Genomic DNA, 17,009 nt, shown 5'->3' with positions numbered 1-17,009 from the left:
CAAATCGGGTATCGACGGGGGCCCGATCCATAGACAACGCGCCGCCTGTCTCATAAAACTCATGGCTATAAGTCACTCGCTGCTCATCCAGTTGGAGAAAAGCTAAGCTCTTACTGAGCCGGGGTTTGGAGAGAGTCACCAGGGAGAGCCGATTCTTCCTCCCCAGTTCCTCTGACCCTGGAAGGAGAAGGCTCGGAGCCCTCTTTGGGGGCTATCGATCCTTCCACATAAACTGGAACACTCAATCCTTGCATGTTGGATAACACCAAGGATCCACTATAATCCAACACAATGGTTTAGATGAAAAAAAGGAGTCTTGCCATAATGTAAGGAATTCCGAAAGAAGCAGAAATAAAAGGCATTGAATCAAAGTCCGTTTATTCAGACACTTCAGAAAGCACACATACACGGGATGGCAAGACTGCCTGCTCCCGCCAAAACTACAGGTTATAACCGTTCCCCCCCCCTACCACCCGGTCACATTCTCATGGGAATGGAATGCTAGTTTCACACATCTAAGATAAGGCCACAAACAAAGTTACTATGGTGGATTCTGGCTCCTCGCCCGGCCGAAGGAATTCTGTCAAGGCCGGACGGCAATCAGAAGAGCGAGCTCAACCAGCATCTTTACACTGTGATTAATTGCTTAAATAGTGTTTCTTTAATGTTTTCTGAAGCACACTTTGCAATTACATCTGGGAGTCTACCACCTCTTGTAAAGCTCCGATAGACTCTGTCAAACCACTCGGGTGTTGCTGGGATGTTAAGAGATTTTATCTACTCTGTTAATGAGGCTTTGATATCAGCATCCGAATCAATTCTTGGGAAACCAATAAAACGCAAATTGCCTCTCCTCTGTCTGTCAGAGAGCTCTGCCAATGTATATTTCAATTTCTCAATTTCTTTCGTGTTTTGCTTCGTTTGTTTCTCATTCTTATCCATTCTGCCAGCTGTCTCAGAGAACTTTTCTGACAGACCTTGTATTTCTGTACTTAGCACAGTCAGATTATTCTGCACTGTTTTTATAAAAACATCAAATGAGGCTTTAATTTGAGCTGAAAATTTCTGCATGTCTTGCTTTGTTACTAAAGCCATCTTTCTTCCCCCGTGACGTAACTTTTAATTAATTCAGATAGACTCACCATTTGTTGTTATTCTCTTCCGAGCTGCTCAGTTCTTCCCGCTTTGAAGTTCTTTAATTTGAGGTGTTTTAATCTACTTTATCTTCTGTTTTATGCCATTAATTTTATTTACTGCCGAGAGGCTTTCAGAAGCACAACCTATTCTTCGTCGCGCATGCGCAAAAGCCCCTCCCCAGTGATTCTGGTCCCAAAACCTGACCAGACCATCCGGTTTTGCGTAGATTACCGGAAGGTGAACCAGGTAACCGTGCCAGATGTGTACCCTATTCCACCGGTAGATGAACTTGTGGAAACTATTGGGGCGGCTTAGTCCTCACAAAGGGATACTGGCAGGTAGCCATTGATCCCCAGGATCAGAGAAAGACTGCTTTCGTGACCAGGGATGGGCTATTTGAATTCACTGTGTTGTCTTTTGGTCTGCGAAATGTCCCTGCCACCTTCCAGAGGTTAATAGATAAGATGCTGGTAGGTTTAAAGGATGTTGCATTTGCATAAATTGATGACATCGCTGTGTATAGTAACACCTGGTCAGAGCATCTGCAACACCTATCTGTAATGTTCAATCATATTAAAGCAGCAGGGTTGACAGTGAAGGCAGCAAAATGCCAACTTGCGATGCCACAGGTTAAATATCTGGGACATTTGGTCGGAGGTGGAAAGATACTTCCTGATGACCAGAAGGTGAAGGTAATACAAGAATGGCCCAGAACATTAACTAAAAAGCAAATCCAAGCTTTCTTAGGAGTAGTGGGATTTTATCGCCGTTTTATTCCCAACTTTAGTTCCCATGCAGCACCCCTGCATGAATGTGTGAAGAAGGTACAACCTGATATGATTGTGTGGACTGAACAGTGTCAGGATGCTTTTAGCTACTTGAAACAAGCACTGACCACTGAGCCCTTGTTAAAGATGCCAGATTTTTCACAGCCGTTTACTCTGTCCACGGATTCATCCAACCAGGGACAGATGGAATGTTGCAACCCATACTATATCTAAGCAAAAACTTTTGGAAAGGGAGCAACATCTATCAGTGATTGAAAGGGAATGTTTAGCAATAATTTGGGCTGTCAGTAAACTAAAACCTTACCTATGGGGGAGGAAATTTACCCTATGCATGGATCATTCTCTACTAAGGTGGTTGAATCAGGTTAAAAGTACAAATAGTAAGTTGATCAGATGGAGTCTAGTGTTCCAGGTCTATAATTTCGACATAGTCCATGTACGAGGTAAAGACAATGTCATGGCGGATGCATTGTCCCAAGTAGTCCAGGAGGAACCCCCTGGTAACTCTACCATCTGAGAAGAAACATGTAACAGAGAAAAATGTATATAAATAAAAGTGCTGAATTTAAAAATGTGTTTCTTAAAGAGGTAATAAGAATTGCTGAAATGTAATCATTGCATGTTATAGGATTTATGGTAAGTTTAAAATGGTAAGAATTAATATGGTAAGTGTATTATAAGGTAAGAACTGAATGGTATTTAAAAAGTGAAGTTTTGAGAAAAATGTTTAGAATTGGTTAAAATGGGCAAGCCCTTATTCACACCCATTGCTGCAACGAGGCTTGCAACCTCGTAATCCACAATGTTTTAGGGAAAGGGGACAAATGTAACGGACTTGCCCCACCCTGAAGGGCTGGTGTGTGTGAAAGGCCTAATGAAAAGGCCTCAGTGACAGCCAGAGTTATACAGCAGGCTCCACTATACAAAAGACCCCATTTGATTCGCCAAGAAAGGCACAGTTGCCTATGGCCAGGGTTAGGGGGAGCTAAAGTGCGAGCAGTATAAATAGATAGTGCTGTGTCTGTCAGAGTTTAGTCAAGATTGAGAGTCAAGATTGGGAGAGAGATTCAGGAAGAGCCAGAGTTTGACAGAGAGCGGTCTGTCAGATCTGAACTGAAGGATTCTGTCTCAGCAGTGTTAGCTGACAGAAGTCCAGTTACTCTACAAGCTGAGGAGGCTTGTCAGAGAAAGGAGGCCCTGAGTTTGGTGCAAAGTGGCACGCCAGTCAGTGGCTTGACAGTGAATACTGTCCAGACCTAGAGTCTGCCCTACCCCTGTGCAACACCAGTCTGGGAAAGCCCGTTCCAGAGGCAGTGAGATCAGTTTGGGATTAGTGTGAGAGAGGGAGGCTTTGTATGCCAGAATCTCACAGGGTGTGTGTGTATTCAGTGGGTTGTGGATCAGAAAGGACTAGTGTCTGTCTGTGAAGAAAGTTAGTAGGTCTAAAGCAAAATCGTTCCTGAAGAGACATGTGTGTGTGTGTGTGTGTGTGTGTGTGTGTGTGTGTGTGTGTGTGTGTGTGTGTGTGAGAAACCTAAGTAACATCTGAAGCTCTGTAATTTTTAAATGAAAAGAACCTCTCTGAAACCATCAAGCGTTAGTACCTCTTTGAGCCAGTTTAAGAAGCCTTTCTTTTGTTTTTAAAATAAATTTCATTTGTTGTGTTCAAGTTACCCTCGTGCCAGACTGCGTTTGTGTGTGAGAGGTTGAAGAGTGCCTGTCTGAGAGACTAGTATCCCAGCCAATTTTGAGTTCCCTCCATTTTTGTATATGGGACTCTGAAGGACATTCCCCTCAGACCAAGAGCGAATGTAAGGTGGGATCCTTTATTATATTTGGCAGCCAACAGCAGTTTTGGGATTCCTAGTTCCTTCTCTTTAATGGTGCCAGCAGAGTAAAAAGAAGATCCTTGAACACTAGCCTGGGATATTTTGGGTGGCAGAGGAAACCCCACTGGTCAGTTTAGTGGGAACCTTGATTGTAGGCCACCTGTCCCATTACAATTGGTGGCTAGTGGTGGGATAATTTCTCTCCCTCGCCCTTGAATATAAGGGCCCCTTTACAGCCGTATTCTTTTAATCCTCACTGTTCGCTGTCTCTTTTTATTCATGTTCCTTTAAGTATAATCTTGTGGTGTTTGACTTCAAGAGGCTTCAGTCTAATTCCAGTACCTTGGCCTGGATTGGATCTGGCTACCAAGTTAACTATTTTCTTGAGAAACTCACTTTGCAAGTGGTTTACCTTGCAGGGATGCTTTTCTTAACATTATTCCAAGGCAGGTTGGAAACTTGTCCCTTAGTTGGGCTGTTTGGGTAGATAAAGGGAGTAGTGGCAACTACCTAGACTGAGGAATGGGGATTCACACTCAGAACTGTACAGCTTGTTTGTTAACTGCCCACCTGGTGAACTTCCTTGGACTGTGGAGAGCAGGATCCCTGTCTTTATCTGTGATGTTTGCTAGAGTGAAAAATGACGTTTGACGTTGGCAGAAACTGTACCTGCCCAACTTCCCATCAAATTCCTTTCATTTACACAGATTTGATGGAGAAATTGTGTTGCTTTGGTAGTAGAAATGCATCTCACTACTTTGTATTCTTTGTATTCTGCTTCTTAATTATAGTTACAAGTTAGGGATTTTCTTATGTACATGTAGCTATTCTTTTTTGTATATAGTACTTTCGGGTCAACATAAGTTGGAAGTGAGTTGATGGCACATAACACACAGCTATTAATTCTTTTTTGTATATAGTTGTGAATAGTGTCTGTAGGGTTTCTTCTCCAGTGACTTGGGTGCTGATCAACTCACGGTGTTAGAGACTATCTTCAAATGCTGTGCAGTGTTTTGCACCAATTTTGATTATCCTAATAACAGGTGTCAGATAAGATTTGTTCAACTGCTGCTGGCAATGTAGAGGATAATTCCCCCTCATCTGACAGCCGAGACTGTTATACTTTGAGTGACCTGCATGAAGTGGGCACGTGGGCTCCCTGCCAGAAATTTTCCACACAGGCACAAAGGATCTGAACCCCTTGCCTCTGTGCCTCACAATATCAGGAAAGCCCTGCTGGCTTCTGAGGCTTGGCGGGGGGAGGGGGGCGCTGAGACTGTGCAGTGGGCTCCCATGATCCTTTCCGCCTCTCTGAATGTCAACACTGACCCACTGAGATCTAAGCAAGTACTCAGTCCATCGTGCCACTTGAAAGGGGTTGAAATGCAAGGACCAGTCCCTGGCTTGCTAATCTATATATATAAAAAGCAAACAGTGACTTTGTTAGTCACTCTCTAACGCCGAAACGGCTGGACAGATCGCCCCCAAATTTTCACATGACGTTCCTCCCTGTTGCGGGCAGGTAATGGGACCTTCAAATCGCCAAAAGTCCATACCTGAGTCAGGTAAAACATCTTTTTCCTGGCGCACCAGGCCCTGAAGCTGGCTGTGTTTAACTGTCACCCTTAGAATGTTCGTGCAGCCTGTCTGTCTGTGGCCTGAGGGCTTAGAATGTCCGTGCAGCTGGGCAGAGATGAGCAGTGAAAACAGTAAATAGGTAATACAGTAAAGTAATACGAGTGGAAGTGAAACACATACACACTTTGCTGTGTGAGACGTCAGGTGGGGTCCTCCCCCTCACACGCAGGTAACTTTCACTCTCTGTGCCTCACCCACTGCTACCACACAATACACATCCAGCTCATCCTCACACACCTCACTCTGCCCTCCCTCACATCCAACCACCACTTACCCACTTCCTCACCCATATTCACCACAGCTCTCTTTTACTAAACGCGAACTGGAGTTTGCCTTGTTCTTATAAGAAAATCCACGGGGTGGGGGCGAACCAACACTACTGGCTTCGCTTCTTTTGCACGTGGCCCTTTAAGAACCCAGGGAGCTGGCCTTGATCTGAGTGCCTCACCACCCTGCCTCTGCTGCCTGACTGGGATAGCCTCCTTGCCCCAGTTCTGCCTTACCCAAGCCAGGACTGTGCATGTCAACCAGCCTCATGGAAAAGCAGGATTCGCACTCTGGACAGTTCCATTGTGGAATGGAAAGGGTTACATTATACTAAAAAAACAAGACACCACTATATAACAATGTGAATTGAAAAGGGGAAAAGGGATTCCATTTGACCACCCCAAAAGGCTATGCTGCGGATCATTGGACCTGCATGGACATCTGTGTGGGTTGCGGACTGTGATGAGAAGGACAACTGCCACAGCAACGCGTGGCCCGGCCCCGCTAGTTGTTTTGATAATATTCCTTCTTCTTAAAAAATTTGGCTTTAAAATTAACAAAAGCATAGCAATTTTCTTGGAAGGGTCAAGGCAAAATACAGATGTGTGTTCATACTTGACTGGAAAACCTTTGTACAGTAACAATCACATAAAAAATGAGGGGAGGGTTTCCATGCAAGATGGTGTTGAACTTGAGATGATGAGCGCCCCAGCCCCTTCAGTTTATTATGTTCTGTGTTTTGCTATTCTTAATGTCTGGCATCCATCTCCCCCCCCCCCAGCCCCCCCATCCATTGCGTAAGCAGAAAGCCCTGGCATGCAGGAGAGGTGTTAGATACCCTTATGCTTCCTGAGAAGGGCCCCCCGTCTTGGTAGGTTTCGGGGGGCGGCTGTGTGGGTCTGCAGTAGAAGGGCTGGTTTTGAATCCACTCACATCTTAGAGACTGACAAGATTTTCAGGGTATTTAAACTTTTGAGATTCGAATGTTCCTTTGTCAGAGCTTTGACTCTCAAGAGCTTATACACAAGGAATCTTGTTGGTCCCAAAGGCACTACAGAACTCAGATCTAGCTGTGGCCTTGAAAGGACTTTGAAAGGATGTAGGGAGAGGCTGATGCTGGAAGAGGCAAGCTGGAAAGTGCGCATGGAGGGTAACCGGGGCTGCTTTAGGTCCCTGCCAAGAGGAAGAAGATTCAGTTCACAGCAGATGATTATTTTTCTTGGTTTCTTGCTTGTAGAGCAGCAAGTCCCACAGTCCTGGATTGGTACAGAGGAACTAATAAGTGAATTTTTTCCCCACTACATTTCTGACTTTTGCTACTTTAAGTAAGTTTCCTTGAGGATTTTGCTTACTCTGTTTCCTTGACTACTGCATTTTCTTGTTCCAGCAAAGAGTGGAAACAAAACCTGAAACCCAATCCCAGCCTCTTCGTGTGCGTGAACAACGTCCAAGGGAAAGACCAGGTTTTCCTTTGAGGGGGCCCAGAGCAGGTGAAGCATTTCTTTCAACACGGCTTTTTTGATTTTACAAAGAGTTTTGAGCTTTCCTGTTACACGTTTGGGCTGCCCACCTGGTTTGATGACCTCCCATAACCACAGCCAGTTTAAATCTGGACTGTGAAAGCCTTTCTTAAGAGCTCTGTGGAAACAACAGGATTGGAACCTCTTCAGGGGTTCTTTGCATGTGCTGTTTCTTGGAGACATCTTCAGTGCAACCCCACATTGGGCCTGGGCCTGCGTACAGACCGGCTGTCAATAGAATTTTCTAGCTTTGGAGTTTTGTGGCTCTGCCTCTCCTCCTCTCGGGATAGGGCAGGAAGGTTTTCCTACCAAAACCGTCACATGCTCTGGACGGGTGTGCTCCCTCTCAGTTTCTTTCTTGCTGCTGTAACGAGTGTGGGGAAATTTTCCCTCCCCCTCTAACCTTGTGATCATTTTGGTGGGAAATGTTCTTGCCTACTGCTGGGGAGGGGAACACTCTGTTGCTACAGGGATGCCTGAAGAAAAGCTTGGTATTCCTCTTTGTGGCAGGCCTGCGCATGCGCAGTCCCTTTGTGTCCCCACACAAGATGATTCCATGAACAACAGTTGCGGGTAAGTGCAACGCTGTTTTTACATATAACTCTCCAAATCTGAATACATCTGCTCCCTACCTGACATGGTACGAGTGAGTAGAGCTTCCGTATCCCAAAGAAGGTATTCCTTCATGATGCTACGTAGTGCACAAAATCTTCTTCCTGACAAATTATTCTAGAGAGACTTTACTTAGTTCTACAGTTTTGCCTTCATTCATTTGGAACACAGGACTTGTCTAGTGGAAATGTTTTCTGACAGTGGGATCAGTTGTGTTTTGTATTCTGAGTGAGAAACAAGCTTGTCTTTTGTTGTGAATGTCCTCACAAAGTTACCTTTTGTGTACTTCAGTCTATGGAATAGCAATGCGAGGTATTAGCCAACACAATCCAGAAAAAATGATAAGTCATTCTTAGTACTGCTTGCATAATTCCTGTTCTTCTGCTTGCAGGCACCCTGCTAGTGAATGGAAGTGAATTCTGTCACATCTGAAAGGGGCTGTGCATGCATTGGGAAATGAAACCTTTGTCTCTTGAAACACTAGTGCTGTATAAAACAAAGTTGTATTTCACTTTGGCCCAAAACAAAGAACACTATGGGGTGTTGTGTGGTTTCCAGGCTGTATGGCCATGTTCTAGCAGCATTTTCTCCTGACGTTTCGCCTGCATCTGTGGCTGGCAAATTCAGAGGATCACGGCCGTACAGCCCGAAAACTACACAACACCCCAGTGATTCCGGCCATGAAAGCCTTTGACAATACAAAGAACACTGTTTTTGCTTTTTAATTTAAAAATGTTATTGCTTTGAATAACATTGTCATTGATCCATGAGGATACAAAAAAGAGGTCAGGTACATTTTGAATTACATCAGCTGCTTGAAAACAAATTTCCACTACCTGTATTCTCACGGGCACACCTTTCTCAGCCTGGTCACTTGGGAAAGCCTCATCAACTGCCCATTTTTCAGCCAAATTTAACTGCATTACATATGTCAGACTCTGGTCCAAAATAAAGAAACTGTAGCTGCAAGCTGTAGATTTTATTTGGAAACCAAAAAGTACCATTCGATGGACGATTCTGAAAGGCACATATTGAGCACGAGCTTAAATCCCCAATGTTTCCCCGCCCCCACTGGCCAAAAGGCGCCAGCCCCCCGTTCCTACAGAATCAAAGAGAAAGTTCAAAGGAAAGAAAACACTTCATACCCGGAAGGATGTGAACCAAACCAGGCCTCGAGGCCGACTGGCCCAAAGAAGAGATTGCTGACACCGGGGTGAGAGTAAGCATCCATCACTTGACTTCCCCCTCCCCAAATGACAGAAGAATCCATTCTGACATTCCGCCTCCTCGAAGACCCCCCTCACGGGTGAGGGTGGTCAGGGTAGGCTCGATGGAACGGCCACACAAAGCGGGGGGCCTGAACATGACAGGCCTCTACCCATTCGTTCATGCTCTCAGGAAAGTGAGTCCAGGCAACGAGGTATTACAAAAGTTTGCAATGAATGCAAGAGTCCAGGATGCTTTGCACTTCATGGTGTAGCTCCCCCTTCACACGCTCAGGCAGAGGTGCCAAACGTCCGGGGGAGGTGCTTTCTTGAGCAATCTGCAATGAAAGACAGGATGCACACCCTTCAGCTTTTTTGGCAACTCCCAACTCGGCAGTCACATTGTTGATCACTTTAACAACCTGAAACAGCCCCAGAAACATTTGCCCCAACTTACGGCAGGCCTGCACCCCCCACAAATTATTGGTCGACAAATAGACCCAGACACCCATAGCCATGGAGAGAGGCCACCGTTTCTTGTCCGCCTGCAATTTGTAATCCTGCTTCGCCTTTACAAAAGCTTTCTGCATGTGATTCCAGGTGTCACAGATAGACTGCGCCCAATCCTGGAGCTCTGCTGGCTCCACAGGGGTTTCAGATAAAAATGTAAAGGGCTTGGACAGCTTGGATACCACTTCAAAGGGGTTTTTACCTGTACTGCTGTGTACTTCATTATTATAAGCATACTCTGCGAATGACAGCAGGTCCACACAATCATCCTGGTGGTAATTGATGTAGCAATGCAAGTACTGTTCTAACGTCTGATTTGTCCTCTCCATCTGACCATCGGTGGCCGCATGAAATGCCAAAGGCCGTTTCCGCACGGGCATTTAATGGCGGCCTGGAGATGGCAAAAACGCCGTCTCCAGGCCGCCATTCGCACAGGGGGCGCAGCTGCACCGCAGCCACGCCGCCCTCGCGCCGCGAAGCCGGCGTTTCCCCAGAGCGCTCGGAAGCGCCTTTGTTGGGGAAACGCCGCCTCGAAGCCGCTGCCGAGCGAACGGCAGCAGCTTCAAGACACCTCCCCCACCCGGCACTTACCTTCTCCCTGCGCCTCCGGCACATCGCCGAGGCCTGGGGACATGCCGGGTCGGCCGGGCGCCGGCGCTCCGCGGTGCCGGCTGCCCGGCTCTTTCCAGGACCGTCCGTGTGGACAGTCCCATCATCGTGGGGTTGGCGTCGGAAACGCCGACCTGGCCGCTTCCGCATTCATGCGGAAACAGCCAAAGATAATGCTTGTTCCATGCCAAGCAGTTTTAAAAACTGGCACCAAAATCTAGACACGAACTGGCCGCCCCAATCTGAAATTATTTTATCAGAGGCGGAATGTAACCAGTAGATATGTTGCACAAACAAGCTAGCTATGCGGCTTGCCGTAGGCAGGAAGGAGCATGGCACAAAGTGGGCCTGCTTAGAGAACAGGTCCACCACGACCCAGATCACTGTTTTACCCTGGCTACTAAGCAAATCTGTTATAAAGTCCATGGAAATAATGTGCCAGGGCTCTCCAGGGGCTGGGAGTGACTGAAGGAGTCCCTGAGGCTTCCCTTGCACCCATTTGGCCCCTGCACACACCTGGCACCCCTTTACGTAAGCCTCCACATCACCTCGGAGCGAGCGCCACCAGAACTGCCTCCGCACCAGCCTGACATGCTCCTCCAAGGAGTCAGAGTAAATCAATACATTATCCAAATAGACCACTCCCCCTTTGAGCAGAAATTCTTGGAGCACCTCTTTAAACTCATGAATACCACAGCTGCTCCTGATAACCCAAAGGGCATCACACGATATTCAAACTGGCCTAGCCAGATGTTGAAAGCCATACGATGCTCCATCCCCTTGGCAATTCGTACTCGTTAGTAAGCCTCTCGCAAATCCAGCTTAGTAAAAATCTGCTCCCCGCCAAGGCAGGCCAATAGGTCCTTAATCAGGGAGAGGGGGTATTTGTTACACACGGAAACGACATTCAGACCCCTATAGTCTGTGCACAGTCTCAGTGTCTCATCTTTTTTACAAACAAAACGGGCAGCAAACTCGCTGGTGCAGCGTCGAATAAAGCCCCTGTGGAGGTTCTTGTCTAAAAACTCCCACAGTGCCTACGCTTCCGTGGGGCTCATGGGGTAGAGGCAGCTCTTGGGTAATTGACTTCCCCCCTCCCCAAATGGCAGAAGAATGCCATTCTGACAACATAGGTGAAAAAGCAAGAAGAACTAGCAGACTGCTGCATTTTGTGGAAAGATACAAATCTGTCTAATAACATATTGCAGGAGGCTTTATTGCTTCTGTAAAGTTTACTAGAAATTTCGATTAGGTAAGATGAGGATTCCTTGGAACAAAGACTAAATTTGTTGCAAAAAATCCTGGTGTAATACAATTAGGAGATCAGTTTTTAAATATGCAACATACAGAATGGATAAATGTTTACGGGTGAAGGGTCTTCTCTGTACAGTGATACACTCTATACATCACTAAAACGGATGTTCTGCATACTACTGATGTAAATTTATATATTTTATGTTGAATTAATGCAGGCCGAGGGGATGTGGATCAGAATGAATCAGACAATCGCCGAATAATTCGCTACCCGGATAGTCACCAGCTGTTTGTTGGAAACCTCCCCCATGACATAGATGAGAATGAGCTGAAGGAGTTCTTTATGAGTAAGTTTAAAACCTTCTTGGGTCGAGGAAAGAGGCCAGGGATTCTGGGTCCCTAAACGCTGTTTATTATCACCTCAAATATTCTACTTTTTAAAGATTTCTTGCTATTCAACACATTCTGTATGGTTTTCCTCCCCCCATAGGCTTTGGGAATGTTGTAGAGCTTCGCATCAATACTAAAGGTGTTGGAGGAAAACTTCCAAACTTTGGCTTTGTAGTGTTTGATGATTGTGAGCCAGTTCAGAAGATCTTATTGGCAAAAGTAAGTCACATGTTGTATAAGATGCATGTCAATGAAGGATACTGACTGACAGAACTCCTTTTCAGGAAGCCTCTGGGCCTGCTCCTGCCTGTGCTGCCAACGGGCCTCAGGCGAGCCGCTTGGCCTCCACCCGCATCGGCCAGGCAGCCGCATCTTGGCCATTTCAAAGCCCTGCCCGCAGTCTCGGTTTTGACTGAGCTTTCTGCTTGAGAGGGTGGCTGTTAGGCTGTGAAATGCTTGGGCGCATCTTGGAAAGAGGGCAGGTGTGCGGATAAGAGTGGAACTTTGGAAAGCGGAAAGGTATTTTCAAAAGCTCTGAACTCTTCAGAAGAATGCTTTGGAACATGAGACTTCTCACATTGAAACTGGAAGAAGGAACACAATTCATATAAATTTAGACTGAACATAGATCATTTGGTCACAGATAATGGAGAACATGATTCTGCAGCATTGCTGAAGCTGATCAATGCTTGGGAAAAGGAGCTCTGGCACATACACCCCCACCCCACCCCCCAACAAGCCACTTTGGCCTGTTCAGTTATTCCTGGGAAGAAATAACATGATTTTAATTTTGAAAAATACTTTTACACACATCAGCCTTTACTACAGTCATAGTCCAGCATAATGTAAATAAAATAAAATGAGAGGGATAAGAAATATTAAAACTGTGTGTGTATATATAAAAAAGGGGGGGAAGCTAATGATAAAATGAAATTGGAAACACAAAAGAGCTGCAGGAGTATAAGACACCTTTTGTCTTAAGTGATTTAGGGATGGCAGTTAAGCTCCTCTCTGCATTTCCAGCGAGTGTCCACATGAGCCTTCCTGCTGCCAGAGGAGTGGAGGACAAGCCCCAGATATTTAAAGCAGGGAGCCTGCTCAGCCTGAGGACCATCGTCGGCAAATGCCATGATTTTGGTTTTCTGATGATTAAGTTCTAATTTGGTCTCCTTCAAGTGCAGTGCTGGTGCTTTCAGTGCTGTGTTAAGGCCAGTAGGTGTTTTTGAAAAGATCACTGCACTGTCTGCATAAGGCAACACTGAAATGTGTATTCCATCGGGTTTTGGGGATGCTTCTGCACATCAAACCCTGGACTGTTTCAACTGATTGGTTGTGGCTCTTCAGGGTCTAAAGCCAGAAACCTCACCTTTCACAGCTGTGCTACTGGAGACATTTTTGGGCAGGTGTAGCATGGGCTACCTCTGGACTGTGACTCCTCCCCGTTATGATATGACTATCTTGTATTGATTAACTCTTTTAGATATTATTCAGCGAGCTGGTTTTGCTCATCAGTGTTTTTGTTTCCCTCCCTCTAAGCCCGTTATGTTCCGTGGTGAAGTGCGCTTGAATGTGGAAGAGAAAAAGACAAGAGCTGCTCGTGAGAGAGAGACACGAGGTCCTGGTGATGAGCGCAGGGAGATTCGCCGCAGTGACAGAGGGCCTGGGGGTCCCCGTGGAATAGTGGGTGGAGGAATGATGCGAGACCGTGATGGGAGAGGGCCATTTCCACGGGGCAGCGTGGCCCAGAAAGTGGGCTCCGGAAGAGGATCTGGGCAGGTGGAGGGCCGATATGCAGGCCAGCGTCGCTGAAGACCCCACCGTTGCCAGGCAGTCTTGGCAATGGTGCACTATTCGTTGTGTTTGCATTCTTGTTAATTTTTGGCTTTGGAATGTAAAACAGCCTTTTTGATCATTTCTTTTGATGTGAGAAACCTCTTTTGGTTACCAGTAAAATTGAGGTGGACATTCCTTCCCTGGTTTCACAAAGAAGTCATGCTGTTAATTTATACATTCAAACTTGAGATTAAAGACTCAGAATTGACCATTTAAACTTTCTGCAACAAAAATGGACTTGAAGGGCATGCCCAGTTGAGTGAAGGTCCTTTCAGTACCTTTCAATTTCAGTAAGGATCAAAAATCCCTCTGCTGTGCATTCTGAGTGTTGCTGTTTCTGCCTCATGCTGTTGGAAACACAAATAGTGCAATCTGTGCAATTGGAGAAGCTTGCCTTTTTCCTGTTAGAACACTTGGCCCACAACAAACTTGTGCTTTTTTTATGAACTCAAATGCACTAATGGGTCATTTTGCATTGACATTTGTCAAAAGCAGCAAGAAAACATAGCTTGTGAAATGATGCGGGCATCTGCGCTGCTTGCTGTGGCCCATCTCTGTGTGTGTGCAAACAACCCTTAATGAGACTACAAGTCTGTTCCAGAAGGAAACCATTTAGCAGTAAATGCAAATGTAAAACTTCAGAAATCATAGCCCTGAAGAGGAAACCATAGAGCAGGGATGGTTGCTTGCTGAACACGCTGCTCCTTCCTGTTCCTTTTCCGTGCACCCTGGGCAGTGAGAGAAGTTCTCCGCTGTCTTAAGGTCTCAAGTGGCGGAACAGGTATGATGGTGCCTTCTATCAAACTCATCATTCCAGTCTTGCTGGTGGTTTTGTACAGAATAGTGTCAAACTGGCTGTGCTGTAAATCTTAACAGCTGTAAAAATGTTTCTATAATCATTGTATAAAAATTGCAGTGTCTTTAAAAATGAAACATTACTGGAATATTTGCTTCGCTCTTACAGTTAACAACTTTCGGGAGCCTTTGCAGGAAGGAACGATGAAGTAATGGCTGCGGGGAGTTGGAGGAGTGAATGTGCGGTTTTGCATTTAGTCCACAGTTACTAATCAGCTTGTACCTTGCTTCATATATGTTGAGCCTAAAACCTGTTCCTCCCCCCCTCCCCCCTCTCGAGGATTCTGCAGTTTTCATGAGGCAGCATCATAGCTCCAGCGAGCGGGCATTTCCGGTCTCTGAACTATCACCCATTTTGCTCAACCCTCGAATTGACTTTCAAGCCTCTGTGGCTCAGATTTGTAAAAGACGGAATGACGGCCTCTGGTGTGTTTTCTACTTGTGGACTCTGGCATTGGGTGAGGGGTCTGCTTATTTCCAGGTTCCTGTTTGCACAGATAGCACATTCCAGAAAACTGCAAATGTAGCCAGCTCTTCTCCCCAGCTTCACGTTGGAAATCTGAAGCAAGCATCAGGCTGACTTCGGAGGAGGAGAGGCAGACGTCTGCGATGACTCAGAGCTACTTCTAAGCATGGAAGACCTCACTTTCTGATGCAACAGGGAACTAAACATTTCTGCATTATTGTAACAACGGGCGACTTTGGGTTGAAGCTTTTTCCTGTGTATTGGGGGGAAACTTTGTATTTTTCACACACGCACACCCCCAAATTGAGGTCTTCCATGTTTGATGGTGAGTCTTGCACTATTTTCATACAGTATTTGGACCACGCTTCTCAATTTCCTTTTTTTTTAATTTTATACGTTTGGTGTGGAGCGGTTTCGTTTTCAAGTGACGCCTGGAAGTGTTCTCCATGAACACCTCACCCCCATCCCCCGCCCTCGCCACGAGCTCAGCTGAAGTTGGAAGCGGCCTTGAAACTACTGTGCTCTGTCAATATGGTTCATGTCCCGGGACATTTGAGGGCTGTTTTATTGCCCTGCCACCTCCTGTGAATCTAGTTAAGGCAAAGAATGCAGGTAAGATCATCATGTGATTGACAATTGAAGGTGCCGTGGAGCCATTCCACATTCTGGCTTGCTTCTTTAAATGCCATGAAATGACAATATTGGAAGCGTACACAGAAGTTTACATGGTGACTGTTCACCTTCTGTACTGTGGACTCATAGTGTTTTTGTCCTCTTTTCAATAAATTAACTTTGAGAAGAAAAAGCAGCAGGACTTGACCATTACTGTTAAACTGCTGATTTGTTGAGGTGGGCAGTATTGCAGTGACACACAATTTCAACCAACTGAGCTTTGACCATCTTGGCTTTAGTAGGTGTGTCGGACCAAGGACTGCCACCGTCATCGCTGTAATGTGTTAAGCCTTATATGCTAGTAGAGTCTAGTTTAATTGTTGCAGGTGGGAAGTATTTTTACTTTTAAGTTTCCATTTTTGATGTGTTCTGACTAAACATACCAATAAACTACTGATGTCTGCAGCATTCATTGATGGTTCTGAATTCTCTTATTTGGCAACCAGAAAAGAAGTGCTGGGCTTCAAAGTGTTTGTGGAACAGATATTGTTGATCTAGCTCAGGCTGACTGGTAGCTCTTATCAGGATATTTTGCCAACCTTGAGACAGCTTTTTGTACCACAGCCTTCTGAAACAGTACAGCATAGTAAGAGAAGTTTGGATTTATATTTCTTTTCTCAACTGTAGGAGTCTCACAGTAGCTTATAAACTCCTTCCCTTCCTCTCTCCATGACAGACACCTTTGTGAGGTAGGTGGGACTGAGAGAGTTCTAAGAAAACTCTGACTGGCCCAAGGGCACCCAAGCAGGCTTCATGTGTAGGAGCAGGGAAACAACCCCAGTTCTCCAGAGCAGAGTCCATCTGCTGTTAATCACTACACCATACCTTTTACTAATGAAATCAAGTTGTGGCAGCTGGCCCATTGTAATTTTTCAAATCTGGATGAAGTGTTACAGGATCATTTAGTTTGTGGCCTGTATGATGAAGCTGTTCAGAGAGATCTGTTTGTAAAGAAACATCTTGCATTCCAGGAGGTGGGGAGTGTTCATTGGGGGCAGCGTGACAGTTGAGAGACTGGCAACAATTGGTCCTCTGCGGGGGGTGGATTCTGGGCCTGCTTCCTCTGTTTCATCCGGTGGCTTATTGCCAGGTGTTTCCACACGAGGGGCGGCCTGGACATCAGCACTTTCAGCGCTGCTCATTATTACCAGGGAGGGAAATATGTTGCAGAACGGTCCTTCCAGGGGCGTCTGCAGAGTCCAAGAACAAGACCACCAGACTGTCAGGGAGAGGAGGGTCAGCCTTGCAGCTGTTCTTCAGGCTTGTTTGCCCAGCAGCAGCTCCACCCACCGAGTCAGGCCTTCTTTGGTCCATGGGGGGGCAGCCTGAGGTTCCGGCGGCACTGGCGACTGCCTGGGGGAAGCCCAGCTGTGGTCCCCTTGTGCTGAGGAGGCCAAAGGCTGACACCGCCAGGCTGGCCCGGT

The 17,009-nt window shown here is 46.0% G+C and overlaps 1 protein-coding gene across 4 annotated transcripts in view; it reads left to right on the top strand.

Moving 5' to 3' along the window:
* Positions 1-15,997, top strand: part of G3BP2 (G3BP stress granule assembly factor 2) — a 134,614-nt gene extending 118,617 nt beyond the window's left edge. For all 4 annotated transcript variants that reach the window (XM_048510643.1, XM_048510640.1, XM_048510642.1 and 1 more), the window contains 4 exons: positions 7,047-7,149; positions 11,588-11,716; positions 11,860-11,978; positions 13,296-15,997. In XM_048510643.1, the coding sequence (XP_048366600.1) occupies positions 7,047-7,149; positions 11,588-11,716; positions 11,860-11,978; positions 13,296-13,568 (624 nt within the window). In that variant the 3' untranslated portion in view covers positions 13,569-15,997. The remainder of the gene's footprint in view (positions 1-7,046; positions 7,150-11,587; positions 11,717-11,859; positions 11,979-13,295) is intronic.
* The last annotated feature ends 1,012 nt before the right edge of the window (positions 15,998-17,009 follow it).

Source organism: Sphaerodactylus townsendi, linkage group LG11 (assembly GCF_021028975.2).
Source record: "Sphaerodactylus townsendi isolate TG3544 linkage group LG11, MPM_Stown_v2.3, whole genome shotgun sequence".
In the NCBI taxonomy this organism is placed as follows: domain Eukaryota; kingdom Metazoa; phylum Chordata; class Lepidosauria; order Squamata; family Sphaerodactylidae; genus Sphaerodactylus; species Sphaerodactylus townsendi.
Note: the sequence above shows the minus strand (reverse complement) of the source record. Positions and strands in the feature narration are given on the sequence as shown.